This window comes from Lissotriton helveticus, chromosome 5_1 (genome assembly GCF_964261635.1).
Source record: "Lissotriton helveticus chromosome 5_1, aLisHel1.1, whole genome shotgun sequence".
Classification (NCBI taxonomy): domain Eukaryota; kingdom Metazoa; phylum Chordata; class Amphibia; order Caudata; family Salamandridae; genus Lissotriton; species Lissotriton helveticus.
Genome location: NC_136065.1, coordinates 1,802,148,629 through 1,802,165,075, shown reverse-complemented (window position 1 = coordinate 1,802,165,075; position 16,447 = coordinate 1,802,148,629). Strand labels below are relative to the sequence as shown.

Genomic DNA, 16,447 nt, shown 5'->3' with positions numbered 1-16,447 from the left:
GGGATTCTATGGGAATTAACAAGGGCGTATTATCAAGCCCATTATTGCCATTTTATCGGCAATTTCCTGCCGATAAAACGGCGATAATTTTAACACCGGTCCTTGATAATAAGCCCCCTATGTTTTATTAAAATAAAAATGTATAGTTATATAGCATTTCAGTGCGGTTCATAGACCAAATCAGCTCTATATGTTGCTGGTTGGAGGGAGTCTGGATATAAGGAGGCATCAAGCGCTAAACTAGTTCCACTAGACACAGTTGCAAATCCACACAGGACACAGTAACCTGCTTTCCAATATCGGTTGTTCTTTTTTGAGAATGGTGAATGATACAAGTGTTGAGAATCAAGGTGCAAAACCTAAGCTGAGACACGGTTGAGAAAGAGTCCTGCATAAAGTCTAACAGGAGAGATAGTCATGCTGCTGCAGAAAAAAAGAAGCAAACATTAGGGAGAAAAATTGGAAACTGAGGGGCATATTACCAAGGGTGGCAATAGGCAATTATCGCCGGTTTAGCGGCCATTTTCGGCCGCTAAGCGGCGATAATTCTATCGCTCTATTAGCAAGCTGTCGCTAACTGATGTTAGCAACAGCTTTTAGGCGATAGCGAGCGGTGTGGGGCCCGCTTTGCATGTCAGCGATATTTATCGCTAATGACATGCAAAGTGGGCGTACCCAACCTGTTAGCGACTGAAAGCAGTCGCTAACGTCGCTATCGCCGATTAGCAAGGCAGGCGTAGCGATGGAAATATTCCTGCTATCGCCAAAAACCAACGCCTGCTCAGACCAGTTCTTAGCCATATTATCCAATGGGAGGTGGATAACATGGCTAGGGCATTTCATCGCTAATGCATGAATATCGCTGTATTCTCAGCGATATTCACGCATTTCGCTGCTATCGCTGGATATTTTAGCACAATGGAGAAAAACGTTGCTAATAGTATGTTTTCTCCGCTAACATATCCAGCGATAGGCAGCGATAAATAAATCGTCGCTAAGCCTATTCAGCGATAATTATCGCTACTTGTTGGTAATATGCCCCTAAGTTGTCAATGTACACAACAACAAAAAACAGGGATACAAGGGCATTATTGAATTCTCTGACCAACGCTTCCTTATGTATAGTTTAGGGTGGAAATTACATATTGGCTTGAGAAACTCAGTAAACAAACACTGGAAATGTGAACATCTTGGATAGGGATAGATTTATGACAAGTCAGGCCTTCTTCTTCAGGAAAATTGCAATAGGAAGATGGACGTTCCGTTCAACATCCTTCTTTTTCTGCTTGCTCCTGTGCACTGGTGTCCCACTGGTGGCACTATGCACAACACTCATATAAGTCCATCTGTGGCACTCTGCACAACTCGCAGATAAGTCCATCTGTGGGGACATGTTTCAAGCTCTTGACGGTCTTTTCGGGGAACTCTCCAAACTGGCTTTGGTTTGGAAGCACAGACTCTGCCTGGGAGGACTAGCAATAAAATCCTTACCGGATGCTAAGCGGGACAGCTGAAGATCTGCTGCCTTTTTTTTTAGCCAATATAAGGTCAAACAACCACAAGCCTGCATATGGTGATTTCCATTCCCGAATGTAACAGGAGGGGAAAAATAATCTGCTTTTTGAGCTTTTCTGGAGGGTCACTAACTTCAGCACAGTCATGGTAGGGCAAAGAAGGAGGTGTTGGCCATGACTGACATCCTCGTATAGCAAATCAGTTTTCTCCTCTAGAAAGAGAAAGGCTTCTGGGAGGTGTAGTAGTCATGTTTCTCCCAGGGATGCATTGCCACAACTTGCACTGTAGCCATTCTAAGTCATTCCTTCTCTGCCAGAGGAATCACTCCCGACCCTGTCAAGTTCAGCAACATGCAAAAGCACCTACCCCCTCCATTGCTACTGGATTAAGGAACTTCTTGGGAATGGTCACGTACTGTGGCGGTTTCATACAGAACGTGACCCAACTCACCATGCCACTCACCAGGCCACTGCAGGAACTCACCAAGGCATCAGACCCCTGGCAGTGGGGTCCTGAGCAAGAGAAGTCATTCTAGGACACCAAGGAAGACCTGTCGGCCAACACCACACTTGCATACCTCAATACCTGACTGTCCGTCTATGCCAGCCCTACTGGCCTCGGAGCGGTCCTATCCAAAAAGCAGTTATGCGGAGAGTAGAACCCGAGCCGTGCCCTGACCCCAATGGAACAAAGGTATTCTCATATACAAAAATAAGCAATAGCCATCCACTGCCAGCATTTTCACATCTGTGTATAAGGACATCCTTTTGTTGTCAACACAGACCAGAAACCCCTTCTGCCCCTCTTTAAAGGCTCAGTCCCCAAGCCTCTGTCAAGGATTGAGAAGTGGATACTCCATCTTCAAGAATACCATTTCTCTATAGCATACTGGCCTGAAGCCCACAACCCAGCCAATTATCTATCAAGGCATGCACAACCTTTTACCCCTCAAGAAGCACAGGAAGCAAAAGAGGCCGAAGAGTACGTGTGGATTGTGATAGAAAGGTCCCAACCACTTCCAGCCTCGCTATCTGACATCAGTGAGGCTACCAGGGCAGACGACTGCCTCCAGGAAGCGATGGCCACTGTCCAGTCCGGAAAGTGGGATAACATCATGGCCACTCTTTCGCAGAAGACCGCAGAAGTGCAGAGCACCCTCAAGTCACTGTGACACGTGAAGGAAGGACTCTGTCTCAGCTGATGGGTGTCTGACCCCATCAGCTGATCCCAACTAGTTGTACCCATCAGTCTGGCTCAGCCAATGGTGGACCTGGCCCATGGGTCACACAAGAGAGACGTGAAGATTAAGAACCATTTGAAGAAGAAGGTATGGTTCCCCAGCCTGGACGAGAGAGTAGAGAGAACTGTCCAACAAAGTGGTCTCTGTTAAGCCACAGGAGGAAGTGATCTTCCTCCACCCATCATCACTTAATCTTCACCAAGTGCCCCCTGGCAATGGGCAAGCACGGATTTCGGATGTCTGCCAGGTGGCAAACACCTCCTCATTGTGATGGACGACGATTCCTGCTATCCAGAGGTCGAAATTGTGAAGACCACCTCTGCCGTAGAGACCATCCCAAAGCTGGAGAAAATCATGGTCCCCCATGGCCTGATCAAGGAGCTACACATGGATAACGGCTCTCTCTTCAAAAGCTAGGACTTAGCCAGCTATCTCAAATCTAGAGGAACCAAACCTCGATAGATCACCCCTGGTTGGCCTCAGGCCAACAGCAAGGTCGAGCGGTTCATGCAAACTCTTACCAAGACCATCAGAATAGCACAAGCTGTGCAACAGTGTGTGGAGAGTACCATATACACCTTCCTTAACCCCTTAGCTGCGGCGGCTATTCCGAAGCAGTGCTAAGGGGGAGGGGGGCCGCGCGGCGCTCCCGTACTCGTGACGGAACCGCTCCGTCACGAGCCTCGGGTGGGCTGTACTTATGACGGAACGGTTCCGTCACGGCCCCGCCCGCCTAATAGAACACTCAGCGCAGGCGCGGAATTCACGCCGCGCAGGCGCGGCGAGCGGGCCGTGACGGAACCGTTCCGTCACCAGCACAGCTCACCCGAGGCTCGTGACGGAACGGTTCCGTCACGAGCACGCAAGGGGTTAAGGACTACAGTTTGACACCCCATTCCACCAAAGGGGTGGCACCAAGCACTCTATGTTTTGGATGCCAGACTGTCAATGTCATTCCCCACTATCCAACCTGGGAGAAAGCCCCAGTGCTGGTGACCCGTGACCAAGCTCACTGCGAAAACAGGAACTGCCTGGAATCCCAGTGACGGTGGGCGAAAATGCCAAAACTATCTGTGGGAGAATGGGTCCTCATCAAGGACCGACACCCCCAGGGAGCAAATTCCGGCTGCCTTTTGAATTAAGACCGTGGAGAGTCTCCAAAATCAAGGAGACTATAACTGCGGCCAAAGGCAGAGAAACTGTAACGCAAAGTCTTTCCCACTTCAAACATTTTAATGGGAACCCGGACAATCTACCTGAATCCGCAAATGAGCACACCGCTGATTGCGAGGATGGGCCAGATACACTGTCACTTGCCCCAAGCACTCCTGAGAGACTGATATCTTCGTCACCATTCAGAACTGAAACAGACCCCTCTGGCGGAGGCGAGGAGCAAGCAGTCCCACTCTGAATGGTTGAGGCTCGGGATCTCCAGAGGTACCACCTCCAGTGAAACCCAATGCCATCCCAGCACTTCCAGGACTTATGCCATGGTGCCAGTTTGCTAGACCGCTCTGTTTGTTCATTTTATGATAAAGGAGGAATGTAATGTTTCAGGCTGCGCAGTGGTGTTCCCACACACCCCAACGCTCTAGGCCCATTTGGCTCGACCCGCAGTCACGTGACCGCAGACATAAATGGGTGGGGCTACACAGAGGCAGTCCATGCACCAGACAGCATCCTGTGTCTGTGAATGTCTCCCTCAAAGCATGTGCCGCAACACCTAGGCCAGGCACCCGGAGGGGGAAAACCTTCAACATAGCAGTTCCCACCCCACAAGACACTGCAAGACAATCTCAAGCAGATCACACAATTATATTTAATCCTCACCATGTTCTCAGCTCACTTGACCTAATCTTCAGTTTACACCACGCCTACTGTCCTCGACCGCATCTGAGTTCTCCAACCCATTTTTATCTTTCTCAACCTCCTCGTTATGCTTACTTCTACACCCGTATTCATCCTCAACTCACCACTCTCACTCAGAAATGCCTGTATCCCCGACTTACCCCTATGTAGGCTAAAACCTATTCAATAACCAAGCTATCCTCCCCTTCCCACTTTGAAGCCTCACAACAAATCTGCATTCTGCACCACCATGGTATTTAAATCGCAAATTAAAGCGGTCAGCTTCTTATACTCCCCTTTCAACACATACGCCTCATATCTGTATTGCAAACCCATTGCCCCCACACACTTTCAAACACATACATTCTTGTATTACAAATGTGCTAAAATCCACCAAGCATCATCACGTTGTAATAAGGCAAATACCAGCATCACCATCACCTCATAGTCGCTTCTCTTTTGTGTACACTTAGCAACACCACAACAACACTTGTCCATCACATTCATTTACAACCTCTGTCACCCCTCACAGAGATCACCAGCCCCACACATCAAATAAAGCATCCAGGAAAAAGAGCACCATAACATACTTTACACCTAGGTCGCCTATAGAACAACGCTCCACGTCAAGTTGGTCTCTAACAAGCATGATCTAAAAATATCATAAAGAGGTTTATCATCTGTGCAGCATTGAGTGGTCTTAAGGTGGACGCCTACCCTCTCCCCAGCGCTAACACTTACTCCACCTTTTGTGGGAGAAAGAAAAGAAATTCGATCAATGCTCTCGCCATTCCTTCACTGCACTCGAACAGGTCATCCCTATATGCACACGGGAAACATCCTTTACAACGCAACTTTTACCACGCAGTGCTTTTACATCGCAACTTTTACAACGCAAGCCATTACAACGCATTGCGCTGGGGGGCGCTCTAGGATCGGGAATAGATTTAATTTACTATCCAACACCTTCCCTACTATCCACGGGGACTGGAGTTGGAATAGTAAATTAAACTATTAACTATCCAGCACCCCAAAGCGCTATGCGCTGTAATGGCATGCGTTGTAAAAACTGCGTTGTAAAGGCATGCGTGGTAAAAACATGCGTTGTAATGTCATAAATCCTATGCACACACCAGTAGTTTACAATACAGTAGTAGCCTATCAACTCAATGCTCCTACAATGCAAAACCTCATACTCTCCAACCCAGGGAAACCCCACCAAATCACTGCTAAGTCTGTTTGAACAGGACAGCAATGGCAGGGATGCCCCTGAAAGAAGAACCCCACCTAACTCGACATGTTCAACATTGAAACTTATTCCTACCAAACACCCTCTACCTCATAAATGACTTGCTTCTCATCTAGGCTCAATGCTAATCAATACCAGGTTGGTACCCAAACACAAATAATACATCAGTGACCTGCAATCTGACAAAATAACTATTTTTCATCATGGAAACATGGTTGGGAGACGATCAGGCTCCAGTTAGTCCACCAGTGGCCATATGAAGCTGGAATGCGTTTTCGCGCAGAGCTGAGTGTTTTTTGTGCCTGAAGTGTGTAAAGTGAATTCATTCAACCCGATATGTCTGTGAGTAAGTTCATTATTTTAGACAGCACAACTCAGAAACAAAAAGAGACAAACCCTGCTCACTGGGTTTGGGCTGTACTGTCTGAAAATCAAGCTCTTAGTCTGAGAAATAATGGCTTAAATGAATTCTCTTTGCACACTGTATAAAGAGACGGGCGGCTCTGTACTGAGCCTGTGCAGCCTATCATGGTTAAGTTCCTGTCAATTCCACCAGGATACCGGTGCTTCACTCAGAACTACCAACAGAAAACAGTAGGAGCACTAGCAGTAATATGCAAGGAAGACCTAACATCATCAAAATGGAAGATATGGAGCTTTACTCAATGCACATGTCTACTATTATATACATTTCTACAAAATAACAGAGCATTCACAAATGACTTTTTAGACATCATATCAGACCTTAAAATCAAATACCCTAACTTATGCACGCTCAGTGAACCACACATTTGAAAGCCTAGTCACAAACAGTATTTTGTAGTACATTAGCAGTATTACAATATTACTACTAACATACAAAATGTTATTCACAAACCTACGTGCAGTGATCTCTGTCTCTCCTATCTTTTATGTGCAGGGATCTCAGACACACTATGGAAATCTCCGCACATGTAAGTGTACAGTTTAGTGGTAAATGTGAGAAGTCCGGGGGAGTGCTGCAAAATGGGGAATATTTGCTACTAAAGAAAAGGGGTTAAGGTGAGTGTAGTGAGGGGATAAAGGAGGTCTAGGAAGGGGTTTGAAGAGATACCTGCACCTGCCAACAAAAGAGTAAGTCCATTGCTATTTACAAACTATCTGGTTCTAGTTACTGCAGCCAAAAAGCGCTCAAAACAGCTGTAAGTGTACTCACCTCAGAGCTGGAATAATTCCAGCACCACACTTGCAGGTAGATTCATCAAGCATTTTTGCAAGCGCAAACGGTGCGAATCGCAAAAATCGGCCGTTTGCGCCCGCAAAAATGGCATTTGAGATTCATCAATGGTTCATGAACTCGCAATTTGAAAAATCGCAAATAATTGCGATTTATCAAATTGCGATCGCATTTAAGGAATCTCAATTAGAGATTCCTTAAATGCTATTCATGAACCTTTTAAAAATTGCGAAATCACAATATTGGGCCGCTATTTACCACGAAGTCTGACTTCGTGGTAAATAGCGAAAACTTAGAAAAATGCACTTTAGTGCATTTTTCCAAGTTGTATGTTACACACACACATGTCCTTTGGACATGTGTGTGCGCAACATCAGTCTACATTTGCATTTCAGGGGTGCTACAGGGTGTCCTTTGGACACCCCTGGCACCCTTGAAATCGCATCCTTATTTGCGATTAGCAAATTGCTAATCGCAAATAAGGAATAACTCCCCAATGAATGGGGAGTTATTCCTTATTTGCGATTAGCAATTTGCTCATCGCAAATAAGGAAGCTGTAGAAATCGCAATTTTTTTTGTGATTTCTACATGAATCCCGTTTTGCGAGTCTTTAATAGCGATTCCTTAATAATCGCTATTAAGGACTCGCAAAACGGGACAATGATGAATCTGGGGGATAGCCTTTCACTCACAATAATAGAGGTAGGGACTTAAAATAAAACCCATAGAGAATAATGTTGAAATAAATTGAATATTGTGAACTATTTAAAATGATAACAACATTTTATTTAATGTTAGAAAATTCTGTATAAATAAAACATTATATTTTATTCTAAAATGTTATTCTCTTTGTTAGAATTTAATAATCAAGGTAACATTATTATTTATTAAAAAATATTGAGATTACTTAAAATTAATTTTATACATCGCTTTTAATACTTTTTATTAATTAAAATAAGAAATTACTTAAGATGGGATTATTTTTAAAATGAACTTCAGAAAAATATTTTTTATTGTAATATTTTCAAAATAATAATTTTTAAATTTAAAAGTAAGTTTTTAATGCTGTGCCCATTTTATATATTGTTCTACAGTTAAAATAAATATGTAAAATTAATTTTAATATTTAACATTAAAATATGTTTTGTAAAACATAAAGAATAACACTGCAATAAACTATTAAACTTTTCCCTATACTTTGCCATAGGGAGATCTCTACCCCAATAGTTCATCTGGACTATTACAAACTACAAATCACATCTTTTACAAAAAAAAATTAAACATTACTTTTACGCCTGACAATGTAGACTTTCAGGGGAAAAAATGCTTTTTCTTTTATCTGTTAATACAGCTAGAACTGGTGAAAGGAGTTTTTCTTCAATAGAAAATAATGTATTTTTAAGAAGAAAACAAGTCTCTGCTGTTTTCTCTGTATTTTATTAAGACTTATTGACTGTGGTAAGTTTAAAGTAAACGTATGTATGACTAATCTTTTGCGGTTATAGGTTTCTACTCCATATTATTTTACTGCCGTTTCGTTCGAATGAGTACAAAAGAATCCCACAATGTCAGGGTGACAGTTTGCATTGTATAAATGTTTTAATCTATCAGAAAAATCAGATCACTTGTTTTTTTATATCTGGACTATGCCATTGGACTGTACCATGAACAATTAAAATCTGCTATAGACGTTTCCAAAGAATTAAAGATGTAGCTGTAAATCAACTTGAAACTGAACAAAGAATCAGATTGGATGGAATGCCATGTCATGTTTATGTTTATTATCTGCCAATTGTAACTGTGCATAAAACCCAATACAGTGTTTACTAAAAAAAAAGATTCCCAACCACATCTCACCAGTTCTGAAGATTTTGCACCGACCACCTGTGTCCAGAAGATCTACCTATCAACTATTTTGCTTAATGCACAGGGTAATAAACAGAACTGGACCAATATTTTGTGCGCTGAAACTAAAAACAATACTCCCAGGAAAGACGCTATGCTCCCACATGTAAAAGAAGAAACTGTTGGTGGGACATTGGAAAACTGCCAAACTATGGAGTTCACTCGTAGCAAAGATATGGACTACAGTAAACCATTAGGAGTTTAAAAGGAAGGTAAATGCATGGCTTTTCCCCACTTGAAACTTGGAGTACAAAACAAGGTAAGGATCTCACTATCAACAAGCACTGGGTCAACATCTAACAAATCATTGACAAAGATGGAATATCATGATACATCTGGAAACACGGTTAAAGTCCTGCTTCTATCACGCATATCTACGAAGACCCATACATAATCAGAAAGATACAACTCTGTAATTAACAAATAAAATAAAAATCAATAAGCATGTCTTCTTGTAGTTGTGCTTAGAGGCGTGAAACTGTATGTGTGCCATTACGAAAATGCACGACTTGCATAGCAGGTTTATTCCATACCCGTTAACTTGAACCCATTCCTGTCCATCTCTCCTTCTGTCTTATACTGCTTGACCTTCCAAACGAAATCATATTGAGCTCTTCTGCCAAAACTCACTTGCTGAGCCCATACAAACATGACCCAAAATACAAATAGCTGTGTTCTCTGACTACACTACTGCCATTCAGTAGTGCACTGTACTAGGACAACCAAACAATCAGATTATACTTATTCTATACTGCATGTCCTCCATTCCCTTAAATCAAAGAAACACAACTGGAAATGCAAATTGATACCTATCTAAAGCAAGTGCAGGAATAACAACAATTAACAACAAAGTTTCTCTAGACTCAAAACGGCATTCAACTAATCAGTATACCAAATCTAATACCGCTGCATAGAATATGACTAACTGCAGCACTTACAACTAGAAGTAGACATTAACTCTTTGTTCCACAGAATAGTATGCTACCGGCAGTGCCTGCAAAGTACCTCCCCAGGTGTAGTAAGCACTATATAAATCTACAGCACAACACAATACTGTAAAATATATTCCCAAAACTTCCACCTTGAATAAATATTAAAGACCTGTTTTACACATTTCTGAATCCAACCAAACCCACTTCCCAGCTACTAAAGGGCTGGTTTAATTTATAATTCTAACCCCAGTGCTAGTGTAGTTGGGGCAACTGCTTGGTACTGTAGAAAGAAATCAACATTTTTAGGGAGATATTTATCTCACATCGAGATTTTGTCAGCCTATTTCATTGAAGAGAAGTTGTCCAAGCTTAAGGGCCTCCTTTAGAGGATGGTGGTGTAAGACCAGTGCCATATTTCCACAAAACTTGTGGTTCCTCACTATATTCAGAGTCTGGGAAAGTGCCCGGTTTACCTTGGGGGAGCCCCAGTGGGCTTTGAGAGAATAAACATTTGATCTGGGCCATAGAGTTTTTTTGTCTTTCAAGAACAATATCCTGCTTTAGCCTTCAGAGCAAGCACCTCAGCAGCACATGCTCTGTAGATTTAGAGATCTATAAATATAGGTTTCTCTCCTCTATCGGGGGAATGGAGCCGAAAGCCTGGTAGGCTGGTGGGCCCATATCTTTTTTCAGTCTGTGTTACTTTCACAGGCTGCTCTTTGGGCCTATATTCCAATGTTTTGATATAAATACTTGTATGTATATATGTATGTATGTATGTATGTACACGGTTTTTATATAGTGGAAACCTAGGCAAAAGGCAGAGGAGCACTATACAGGGTCAAAGACAAGCACAAAGTCAACGAGTGATTGGAGATGTAGCTGGCAATTTTATTCCTGCCATGTTTGGACATTCATTAGTTCAAGCAAGGAGTGCCTTGTGCCACTAAAACAAATGTTAGGGTGGAAGCACTAAAGGACCTACTAAACGGAAACTAGTTGCTTAAAGGAGAGGCATTCTCTAAGTGTCCAGCGTATCAGTAAAAACAATCCCGCTAATGTCTGACCTTTTGAGTGAACAAATTCTACACTTCATCATGTTAACATATCTTGGGCTTGAACACACTGCTAAGGTATTTACACTTCTATTTCAAGAACAGAAGAGGGCTGACTCTAATTGTCACAGAGGGTTGTAGTTGCACATTGTTTGAGCTGGATCCAGCTATGAATTTCAAATGTTGATGAATAAGATGCTCCTGGGACCTCAGGACCTCCTTGGTGCTTGGACTTGATATGGGTTTGATTATTTTCTCTGGCCTGGAATTACTGAAATTGAAACACCATCCAATATCCGGATGAAACTTCTTTCGCATCACCCAAACTGAGGGTCCTCAACATCCAATGTACAGGGAGAGCTTGATCAAATGGAACGGAAATCTGAGGGCTTCAACAGTGGGGAAACTGGAGGTGGGGTCTCCTAACTAAGTTGACGCTGGGAATGTTTAACATGACTTTAGAGTTTAGAGTATTCATATTCTTTGATAGTCCCATATACAAAAGGGATTGGTGCCTCAGTTAAAAGTTAGCATAACCCTCAGTTTTCACCTATTATAAAAGAATAGCAAACATTTTCATCAATCTGAGATAAATTGACATGTGCAAAGAATGCATGCTTAAAGGAACAATACAAAATCAGAAAATGATTAAAAATGCAAAACAAGGTTATTTTAACAAATGTAATAATCCAAGAGGATAGTAAGTCATAATAGCTTTTCTGCCTGTTTAGAAAGCTGATCCATAAAGCATGCCACTGTGGCCCTGTCCATTGATCTGGGAGTTCAGCTAGCAGGATCGAAGGAGTTTCAGCGGTTCCAGACCAAAATATCAGACCTTTGCACAGAGGGAGAGAATCAGGCTGTAGGGTGGTTGACTAAAGGAAGAAGCTCATCTCAGTGCCTGACCTATAGTCCTCATCACTTTGATATAACAGGTGCCTGAGGTGGGATCTGTAATATGTTGGCTTATGTATGCCAGTTTCAGACCGGTCACGTTTCTTCTTTAGAAGCTGACTCTTTCAGTTGCATTCTGACCAGTTATTAACTAGTCTACGAATTCTGTGGCCCGGAACTCGCTAGTGCACAGTATGTCATCGATGGCGGGGATTCCAGGGACACTGAGCGTTCACGACCTGATGTTCAAGTCGTCAGCCCGCACACACCCCTGGAATACGCCATGACTAATAAAATGAGAGCCGAAGTCAAGGAGGGTATGCGAGGTGACAGAGAGTATGAGGAGGCAGCACGGGAGAGAGGAGAATGGATTCTGAGTGCAGAAGATGGAGGAGAGCGATCCCCAGAAGCGTAGGACAGAGACAGGAGACGGAACCTTGCTGAAGGACAAGACGTTCAACAGGATGACAGCAGGATCTACCCGCCGGAGGAGGAGCCCAAGAGACTGTCCAGAGGAGGGAACAGCGCATAGCACAAAGGCGGCATGGACGAGATCCCTGCGGATCTATTCCAATGTTGCTGCCTCAATGATGGGAGAGGGGCTCGTAACATTGAGTTGTAGACTGTGGCACGGGGATATCTGGTAGGGTTGTAACGGAGCCTTGTGGGGAGCACCAGGGAACTTCCCATCTATATTGCATGGATTTGGCACGGGGACAGGGGATGACCACACCACTGTGTGAGATGTTCTGGTCAGTAGGAGAGTAGAAAGCACAACTATCTCTGTCGGGTGTGTAAAGCAGCGGGTAGTATACCAACAACATGGGAGGTCTGTTCAGTCTGCTAGAGCCTCATGAATACATTCTAAGCCTTGAGAAAGCAGCATCAACGGCAAAACACGTCAGCTGTGGCTATGAATAGGATGGAAATCATGCTGAAAAATCTGGAATGTGATATGCTGAGTCAAACTTTGGGTCCATTTCTTGAAATATGTCTGTGAGAAGAAGATAATGAAGAATTTTGAAGAGAATACGGGATCTGCTTGATATTGATGACATACCAGTTTGTGTGCCTCCATCAGTTTATCTTAAATTGACTGTCAACCCAAAATTACAATAGGCGCGTAACTGGTATAGGGAGGATTGCACCGGGCAAGATACACTCAGTGAATTTCTGCTACAATTAAAGCATGTTGTCATTCTGGCTGATGGGTAGCTCAGAGTAGGGGAGGATGAGCACTGCCTGTCCTCACTCTTTGCCACTGTGTTCTTGGCTAACTCCTCTTTTAATTTATACACACCCTCTGGTTTTATAATCTACAATTTGACATTTAAAGTTTTCAAGGTCAATTGCAAAATGTTGATTTAATAAGGCAATTGTTTTTTGAACAATAGAAATATACATAATTCCATAATGCCATATATATTTCAAATAAAGGTTTCTTAATTTAATTTAAAAACTGGCCTAAGCCAATAGACACATATTCATGTTTCTAAGAAACGGAATAGCAGCAAAGCAAGTTAAGGTATAGTTTTTGTAGTAAGCGACTTAAAAACATATGCCAGTTACACTAAGCTAATGGTACAGATGGAGAAGGGAGAGGTTGAATACTAGACACGATTACCTTGGAATCATCTTTAATAAGCTTATGGGGGTTATTTCAAACTCAGGCTTGCAGAAGACATCTATATAGACACTGCCAAGAGAAGCAATGCTGAGAACTACAGCTCTACCCAGACTGGACTACTCACAGGTGAACTGAACTGAACACCTCGATTACATGGGCTAATTTTAAAATGAGGAAACACTGCTATAGTCATAGCAAAATCAGGATTACTTTCAAGGCAGTGTGCATGATGCAGGGACGCATGAAGTAAGCACACTCACTACAAGAGACTCAGGGCCCAAGTCCCTGTACTCTGGGTGGAGAGCAGAGGGTGGAGACATCGCCCCAAGTGCAGACTCCACAGTTATAAAGTTATTACTTGTAACTTTACTGTTGTGAATACCGAATAGTAAATTTAGATGAAAATCTAAGTTTCCCTTTGGGAATTGGGACCTAATCCTCACATACTCACAGCTCTTAGGACTACCAATGCCAATCAAGTTGTCTCATTTAGATCCAAGAAAGTTGGTTTGACACAAAGTTGTGTCGCCATAGAATATCCAATATCAGGAAGACCATTTCAGGTTTGCGAAACTGGTCAAAATCAAGCTGTCCTACAGACATTCTATTCAAATGTGAGACTTCTGCTTGATGCTAAAATAGTATGATAATCACTGCCAGACAATACTTTGCACATGGAAGCAACGTAAGAAATGCACTCACTGCATGGTACAAAAATCCTGATAACATAACAACATAACACAACACAACACGAGGCAAATGGTGTGTGGGTCCCACTTGGAAAGAACATTGACCAATTTGCCCTGGCCCCAACAATAAGGACTGGGAGAGACTTTGATACACATTGTCCTCTAAATTGGACTGCTTAAAGAGATGTGGTCAGCTGTCACAAGGTACCAACTGCGACACCCTAAAGCTGCAGGGCTGGAACAATCAAGACCAGTAAGTCGACTTGTATTCCTAACCATTAATAGTTGGGAAGTGAAAATGAGGTCCCCTACATGGCATGGTTTACGTCCCATATATCTGCCTGTGCACTGTACAGCCTACAGGTAGCTAATATGTACTACAGTATATGGATACCTTAAGGCATAATGAAGGTAAACATCTAATATTGGGACCCGCTAAATGCTGCATAATGCTGCATAACAATCACCCACACCGTTGTTAAATAGAAGTTGTGTCGATTATTCACATATGTTTTTACGCAACTACAGATGTTGTATTTCTCTTTTAGATCACTACTTGCTCCTCTTACCTTCAATGTCTCCAGCTCCTTACGGGCCTGGCTCAGCTGCTTCTCCAGCTCAGCTATTGTTGCCATGTACTCGTTATCTGCCTCCTGCAACCTCTCTGTTAACTGAAAGTAAATAGCAAATCCACATTAAATAGGTAAAGAGGCAGGCAAAGGGAAATAAAGTCAGGTAAAGGAGAGGTGTTCAGGTCCTGCCCTTGAATGGAAACTGTTCTAGGACTGATGGTCAGGCATAGGGCCTGCCTTCTGGCCCTTGTAATGCTTGGAATCTTGTAAACCTTTCACGCCATCGATCAAACAGTGCTTTACCAGCACCTGAGCAATCTGGCTTGGATGGGCTGCCTTAGCAGGTGTCTATATCTCTCAATTAATCAATCAATCAATCATCCATTTGTATAGCACACAGCTGCTTACCAATGAGGCGTCCTGGTGCTCAAGTGAACAGTTGACAACCAGTGCATCCAGTGCAAATAAATAGAAAGGGTTTAGCTTTTGTCAAAGAGAAAAGTTTTCAATTCTTTCCTAAAAATTGAGATGGATGTGGCTCTCAGGCCCGGACTGGCCATTGCGGGCACCGGGCAATCCCCCGGTGCGCCGCAAGGGTTGGGGCCGGTTTTGGGCCCTGGAGGCCGTTTTTGTTACAGGGCCGTTTTTGCAGCATGGCTGCAAAATCGGCCCTGTAACAAAATCAGCCGAAAACCGGCCCTGGCAAAGAGCTCAGTCGCACCCCCAGGCGGCCGGCCGAGCACTTTGCCAGGCCCGTTTTCTTTCTCAGTCCGGCCCTGGTCGCTCTACACATATTTATTTGAAGAGCATTAGGCAGCGTGGCTGTTCAGGCGGTGAAGGATCTTCCTTCTTGCCTTGTCCTAACGAATTTCGGGACATGAAACAGTAGCAGACGGTTCGATCTGAGTGCTCTACCTTGTTGATATGGGCGCAATCTTCTATACAGTTATGTGGAGCCTTGTCCAGAAAAAGCTCTAAAAGCTAGTGTTAGAGCTTTAAACTTGATCAGATTTACCACAGGTTGCCAACAAAGTTTCTTCAAATGAGGGGATATGGCCTGCCTATATGGGACTCTTCGGATCAACTTTGCCGCTGCATTCTGCACGATCTGAAATCTGCAAATTAAGAAAGCAGGAAGCCCTAGGTATAGACTATTTGCATAGTCCAATCGGGAGGGACCATGGTGTGAACCACTATCTTGCATGACTTTTCTGGGATCAGGTGCAACATTTTCCTTAGCGATCTCAGTCTGGCCAAACAAACATAAGACACCTGTTTGATTTGTGTGGAGAAAGAGGGACTCAAGTCAAACACAACTGCCAAATTTCTTGCATGGTACACAAGGGCCGGCGGAGATCCACGTTATTTAGGCCACCATAGGATAGGAGGATAGCTTGTACCAAAGAAAAGAGCTTCAGTTTTATCAGAGTTCAGCTTTAGAGAATTTTTATCCAGCCTGAAACTACCTTGGGGCAGTCGTTAAACTTAATCAAGGCTGAGTCTGAGTTTTCCTGGAAAGATAATAGAAGCTACATGAAAAACAGCACTCAGCAAATGCCCTTGCTATCTCAGGAGGGTCCACCCTCACATGTTATATGTTTGGATTCCTTCAGGACTCTATACTGTTTTAATGTACTGCAGTTTAACATCTATGGTTTTCTGCTGAATGATAACTTCAATGGTATTATCTGTGGAACTGCATAT

The 16,447-nt window shown here is 43.2% G+C and overlaps 1 protein-coding gene across 1 annotated transcript in view; it reads right to left on the bottom strand.

Annotated features, from left to right (window-relative positions):
* FMNL1 (formin like 1) overlaps positions 1 to 16,447 on the bottom strand; it is a 382,798-nt gene that overhangs the window by 97,986 nt on the left and 268,365 nt on the right. The window contains exon 13 of the mRNA XM_078645122.1: positions 14,741 to 14,842. Within this exon, the coding sequence (XP_078501248.1) occupies positions 14,741 to 14,842 (102 nt within the window). The remainder of the gene's footprint in view (positions 1 to 14,740; positions 14,843 to 16,447) is intronic.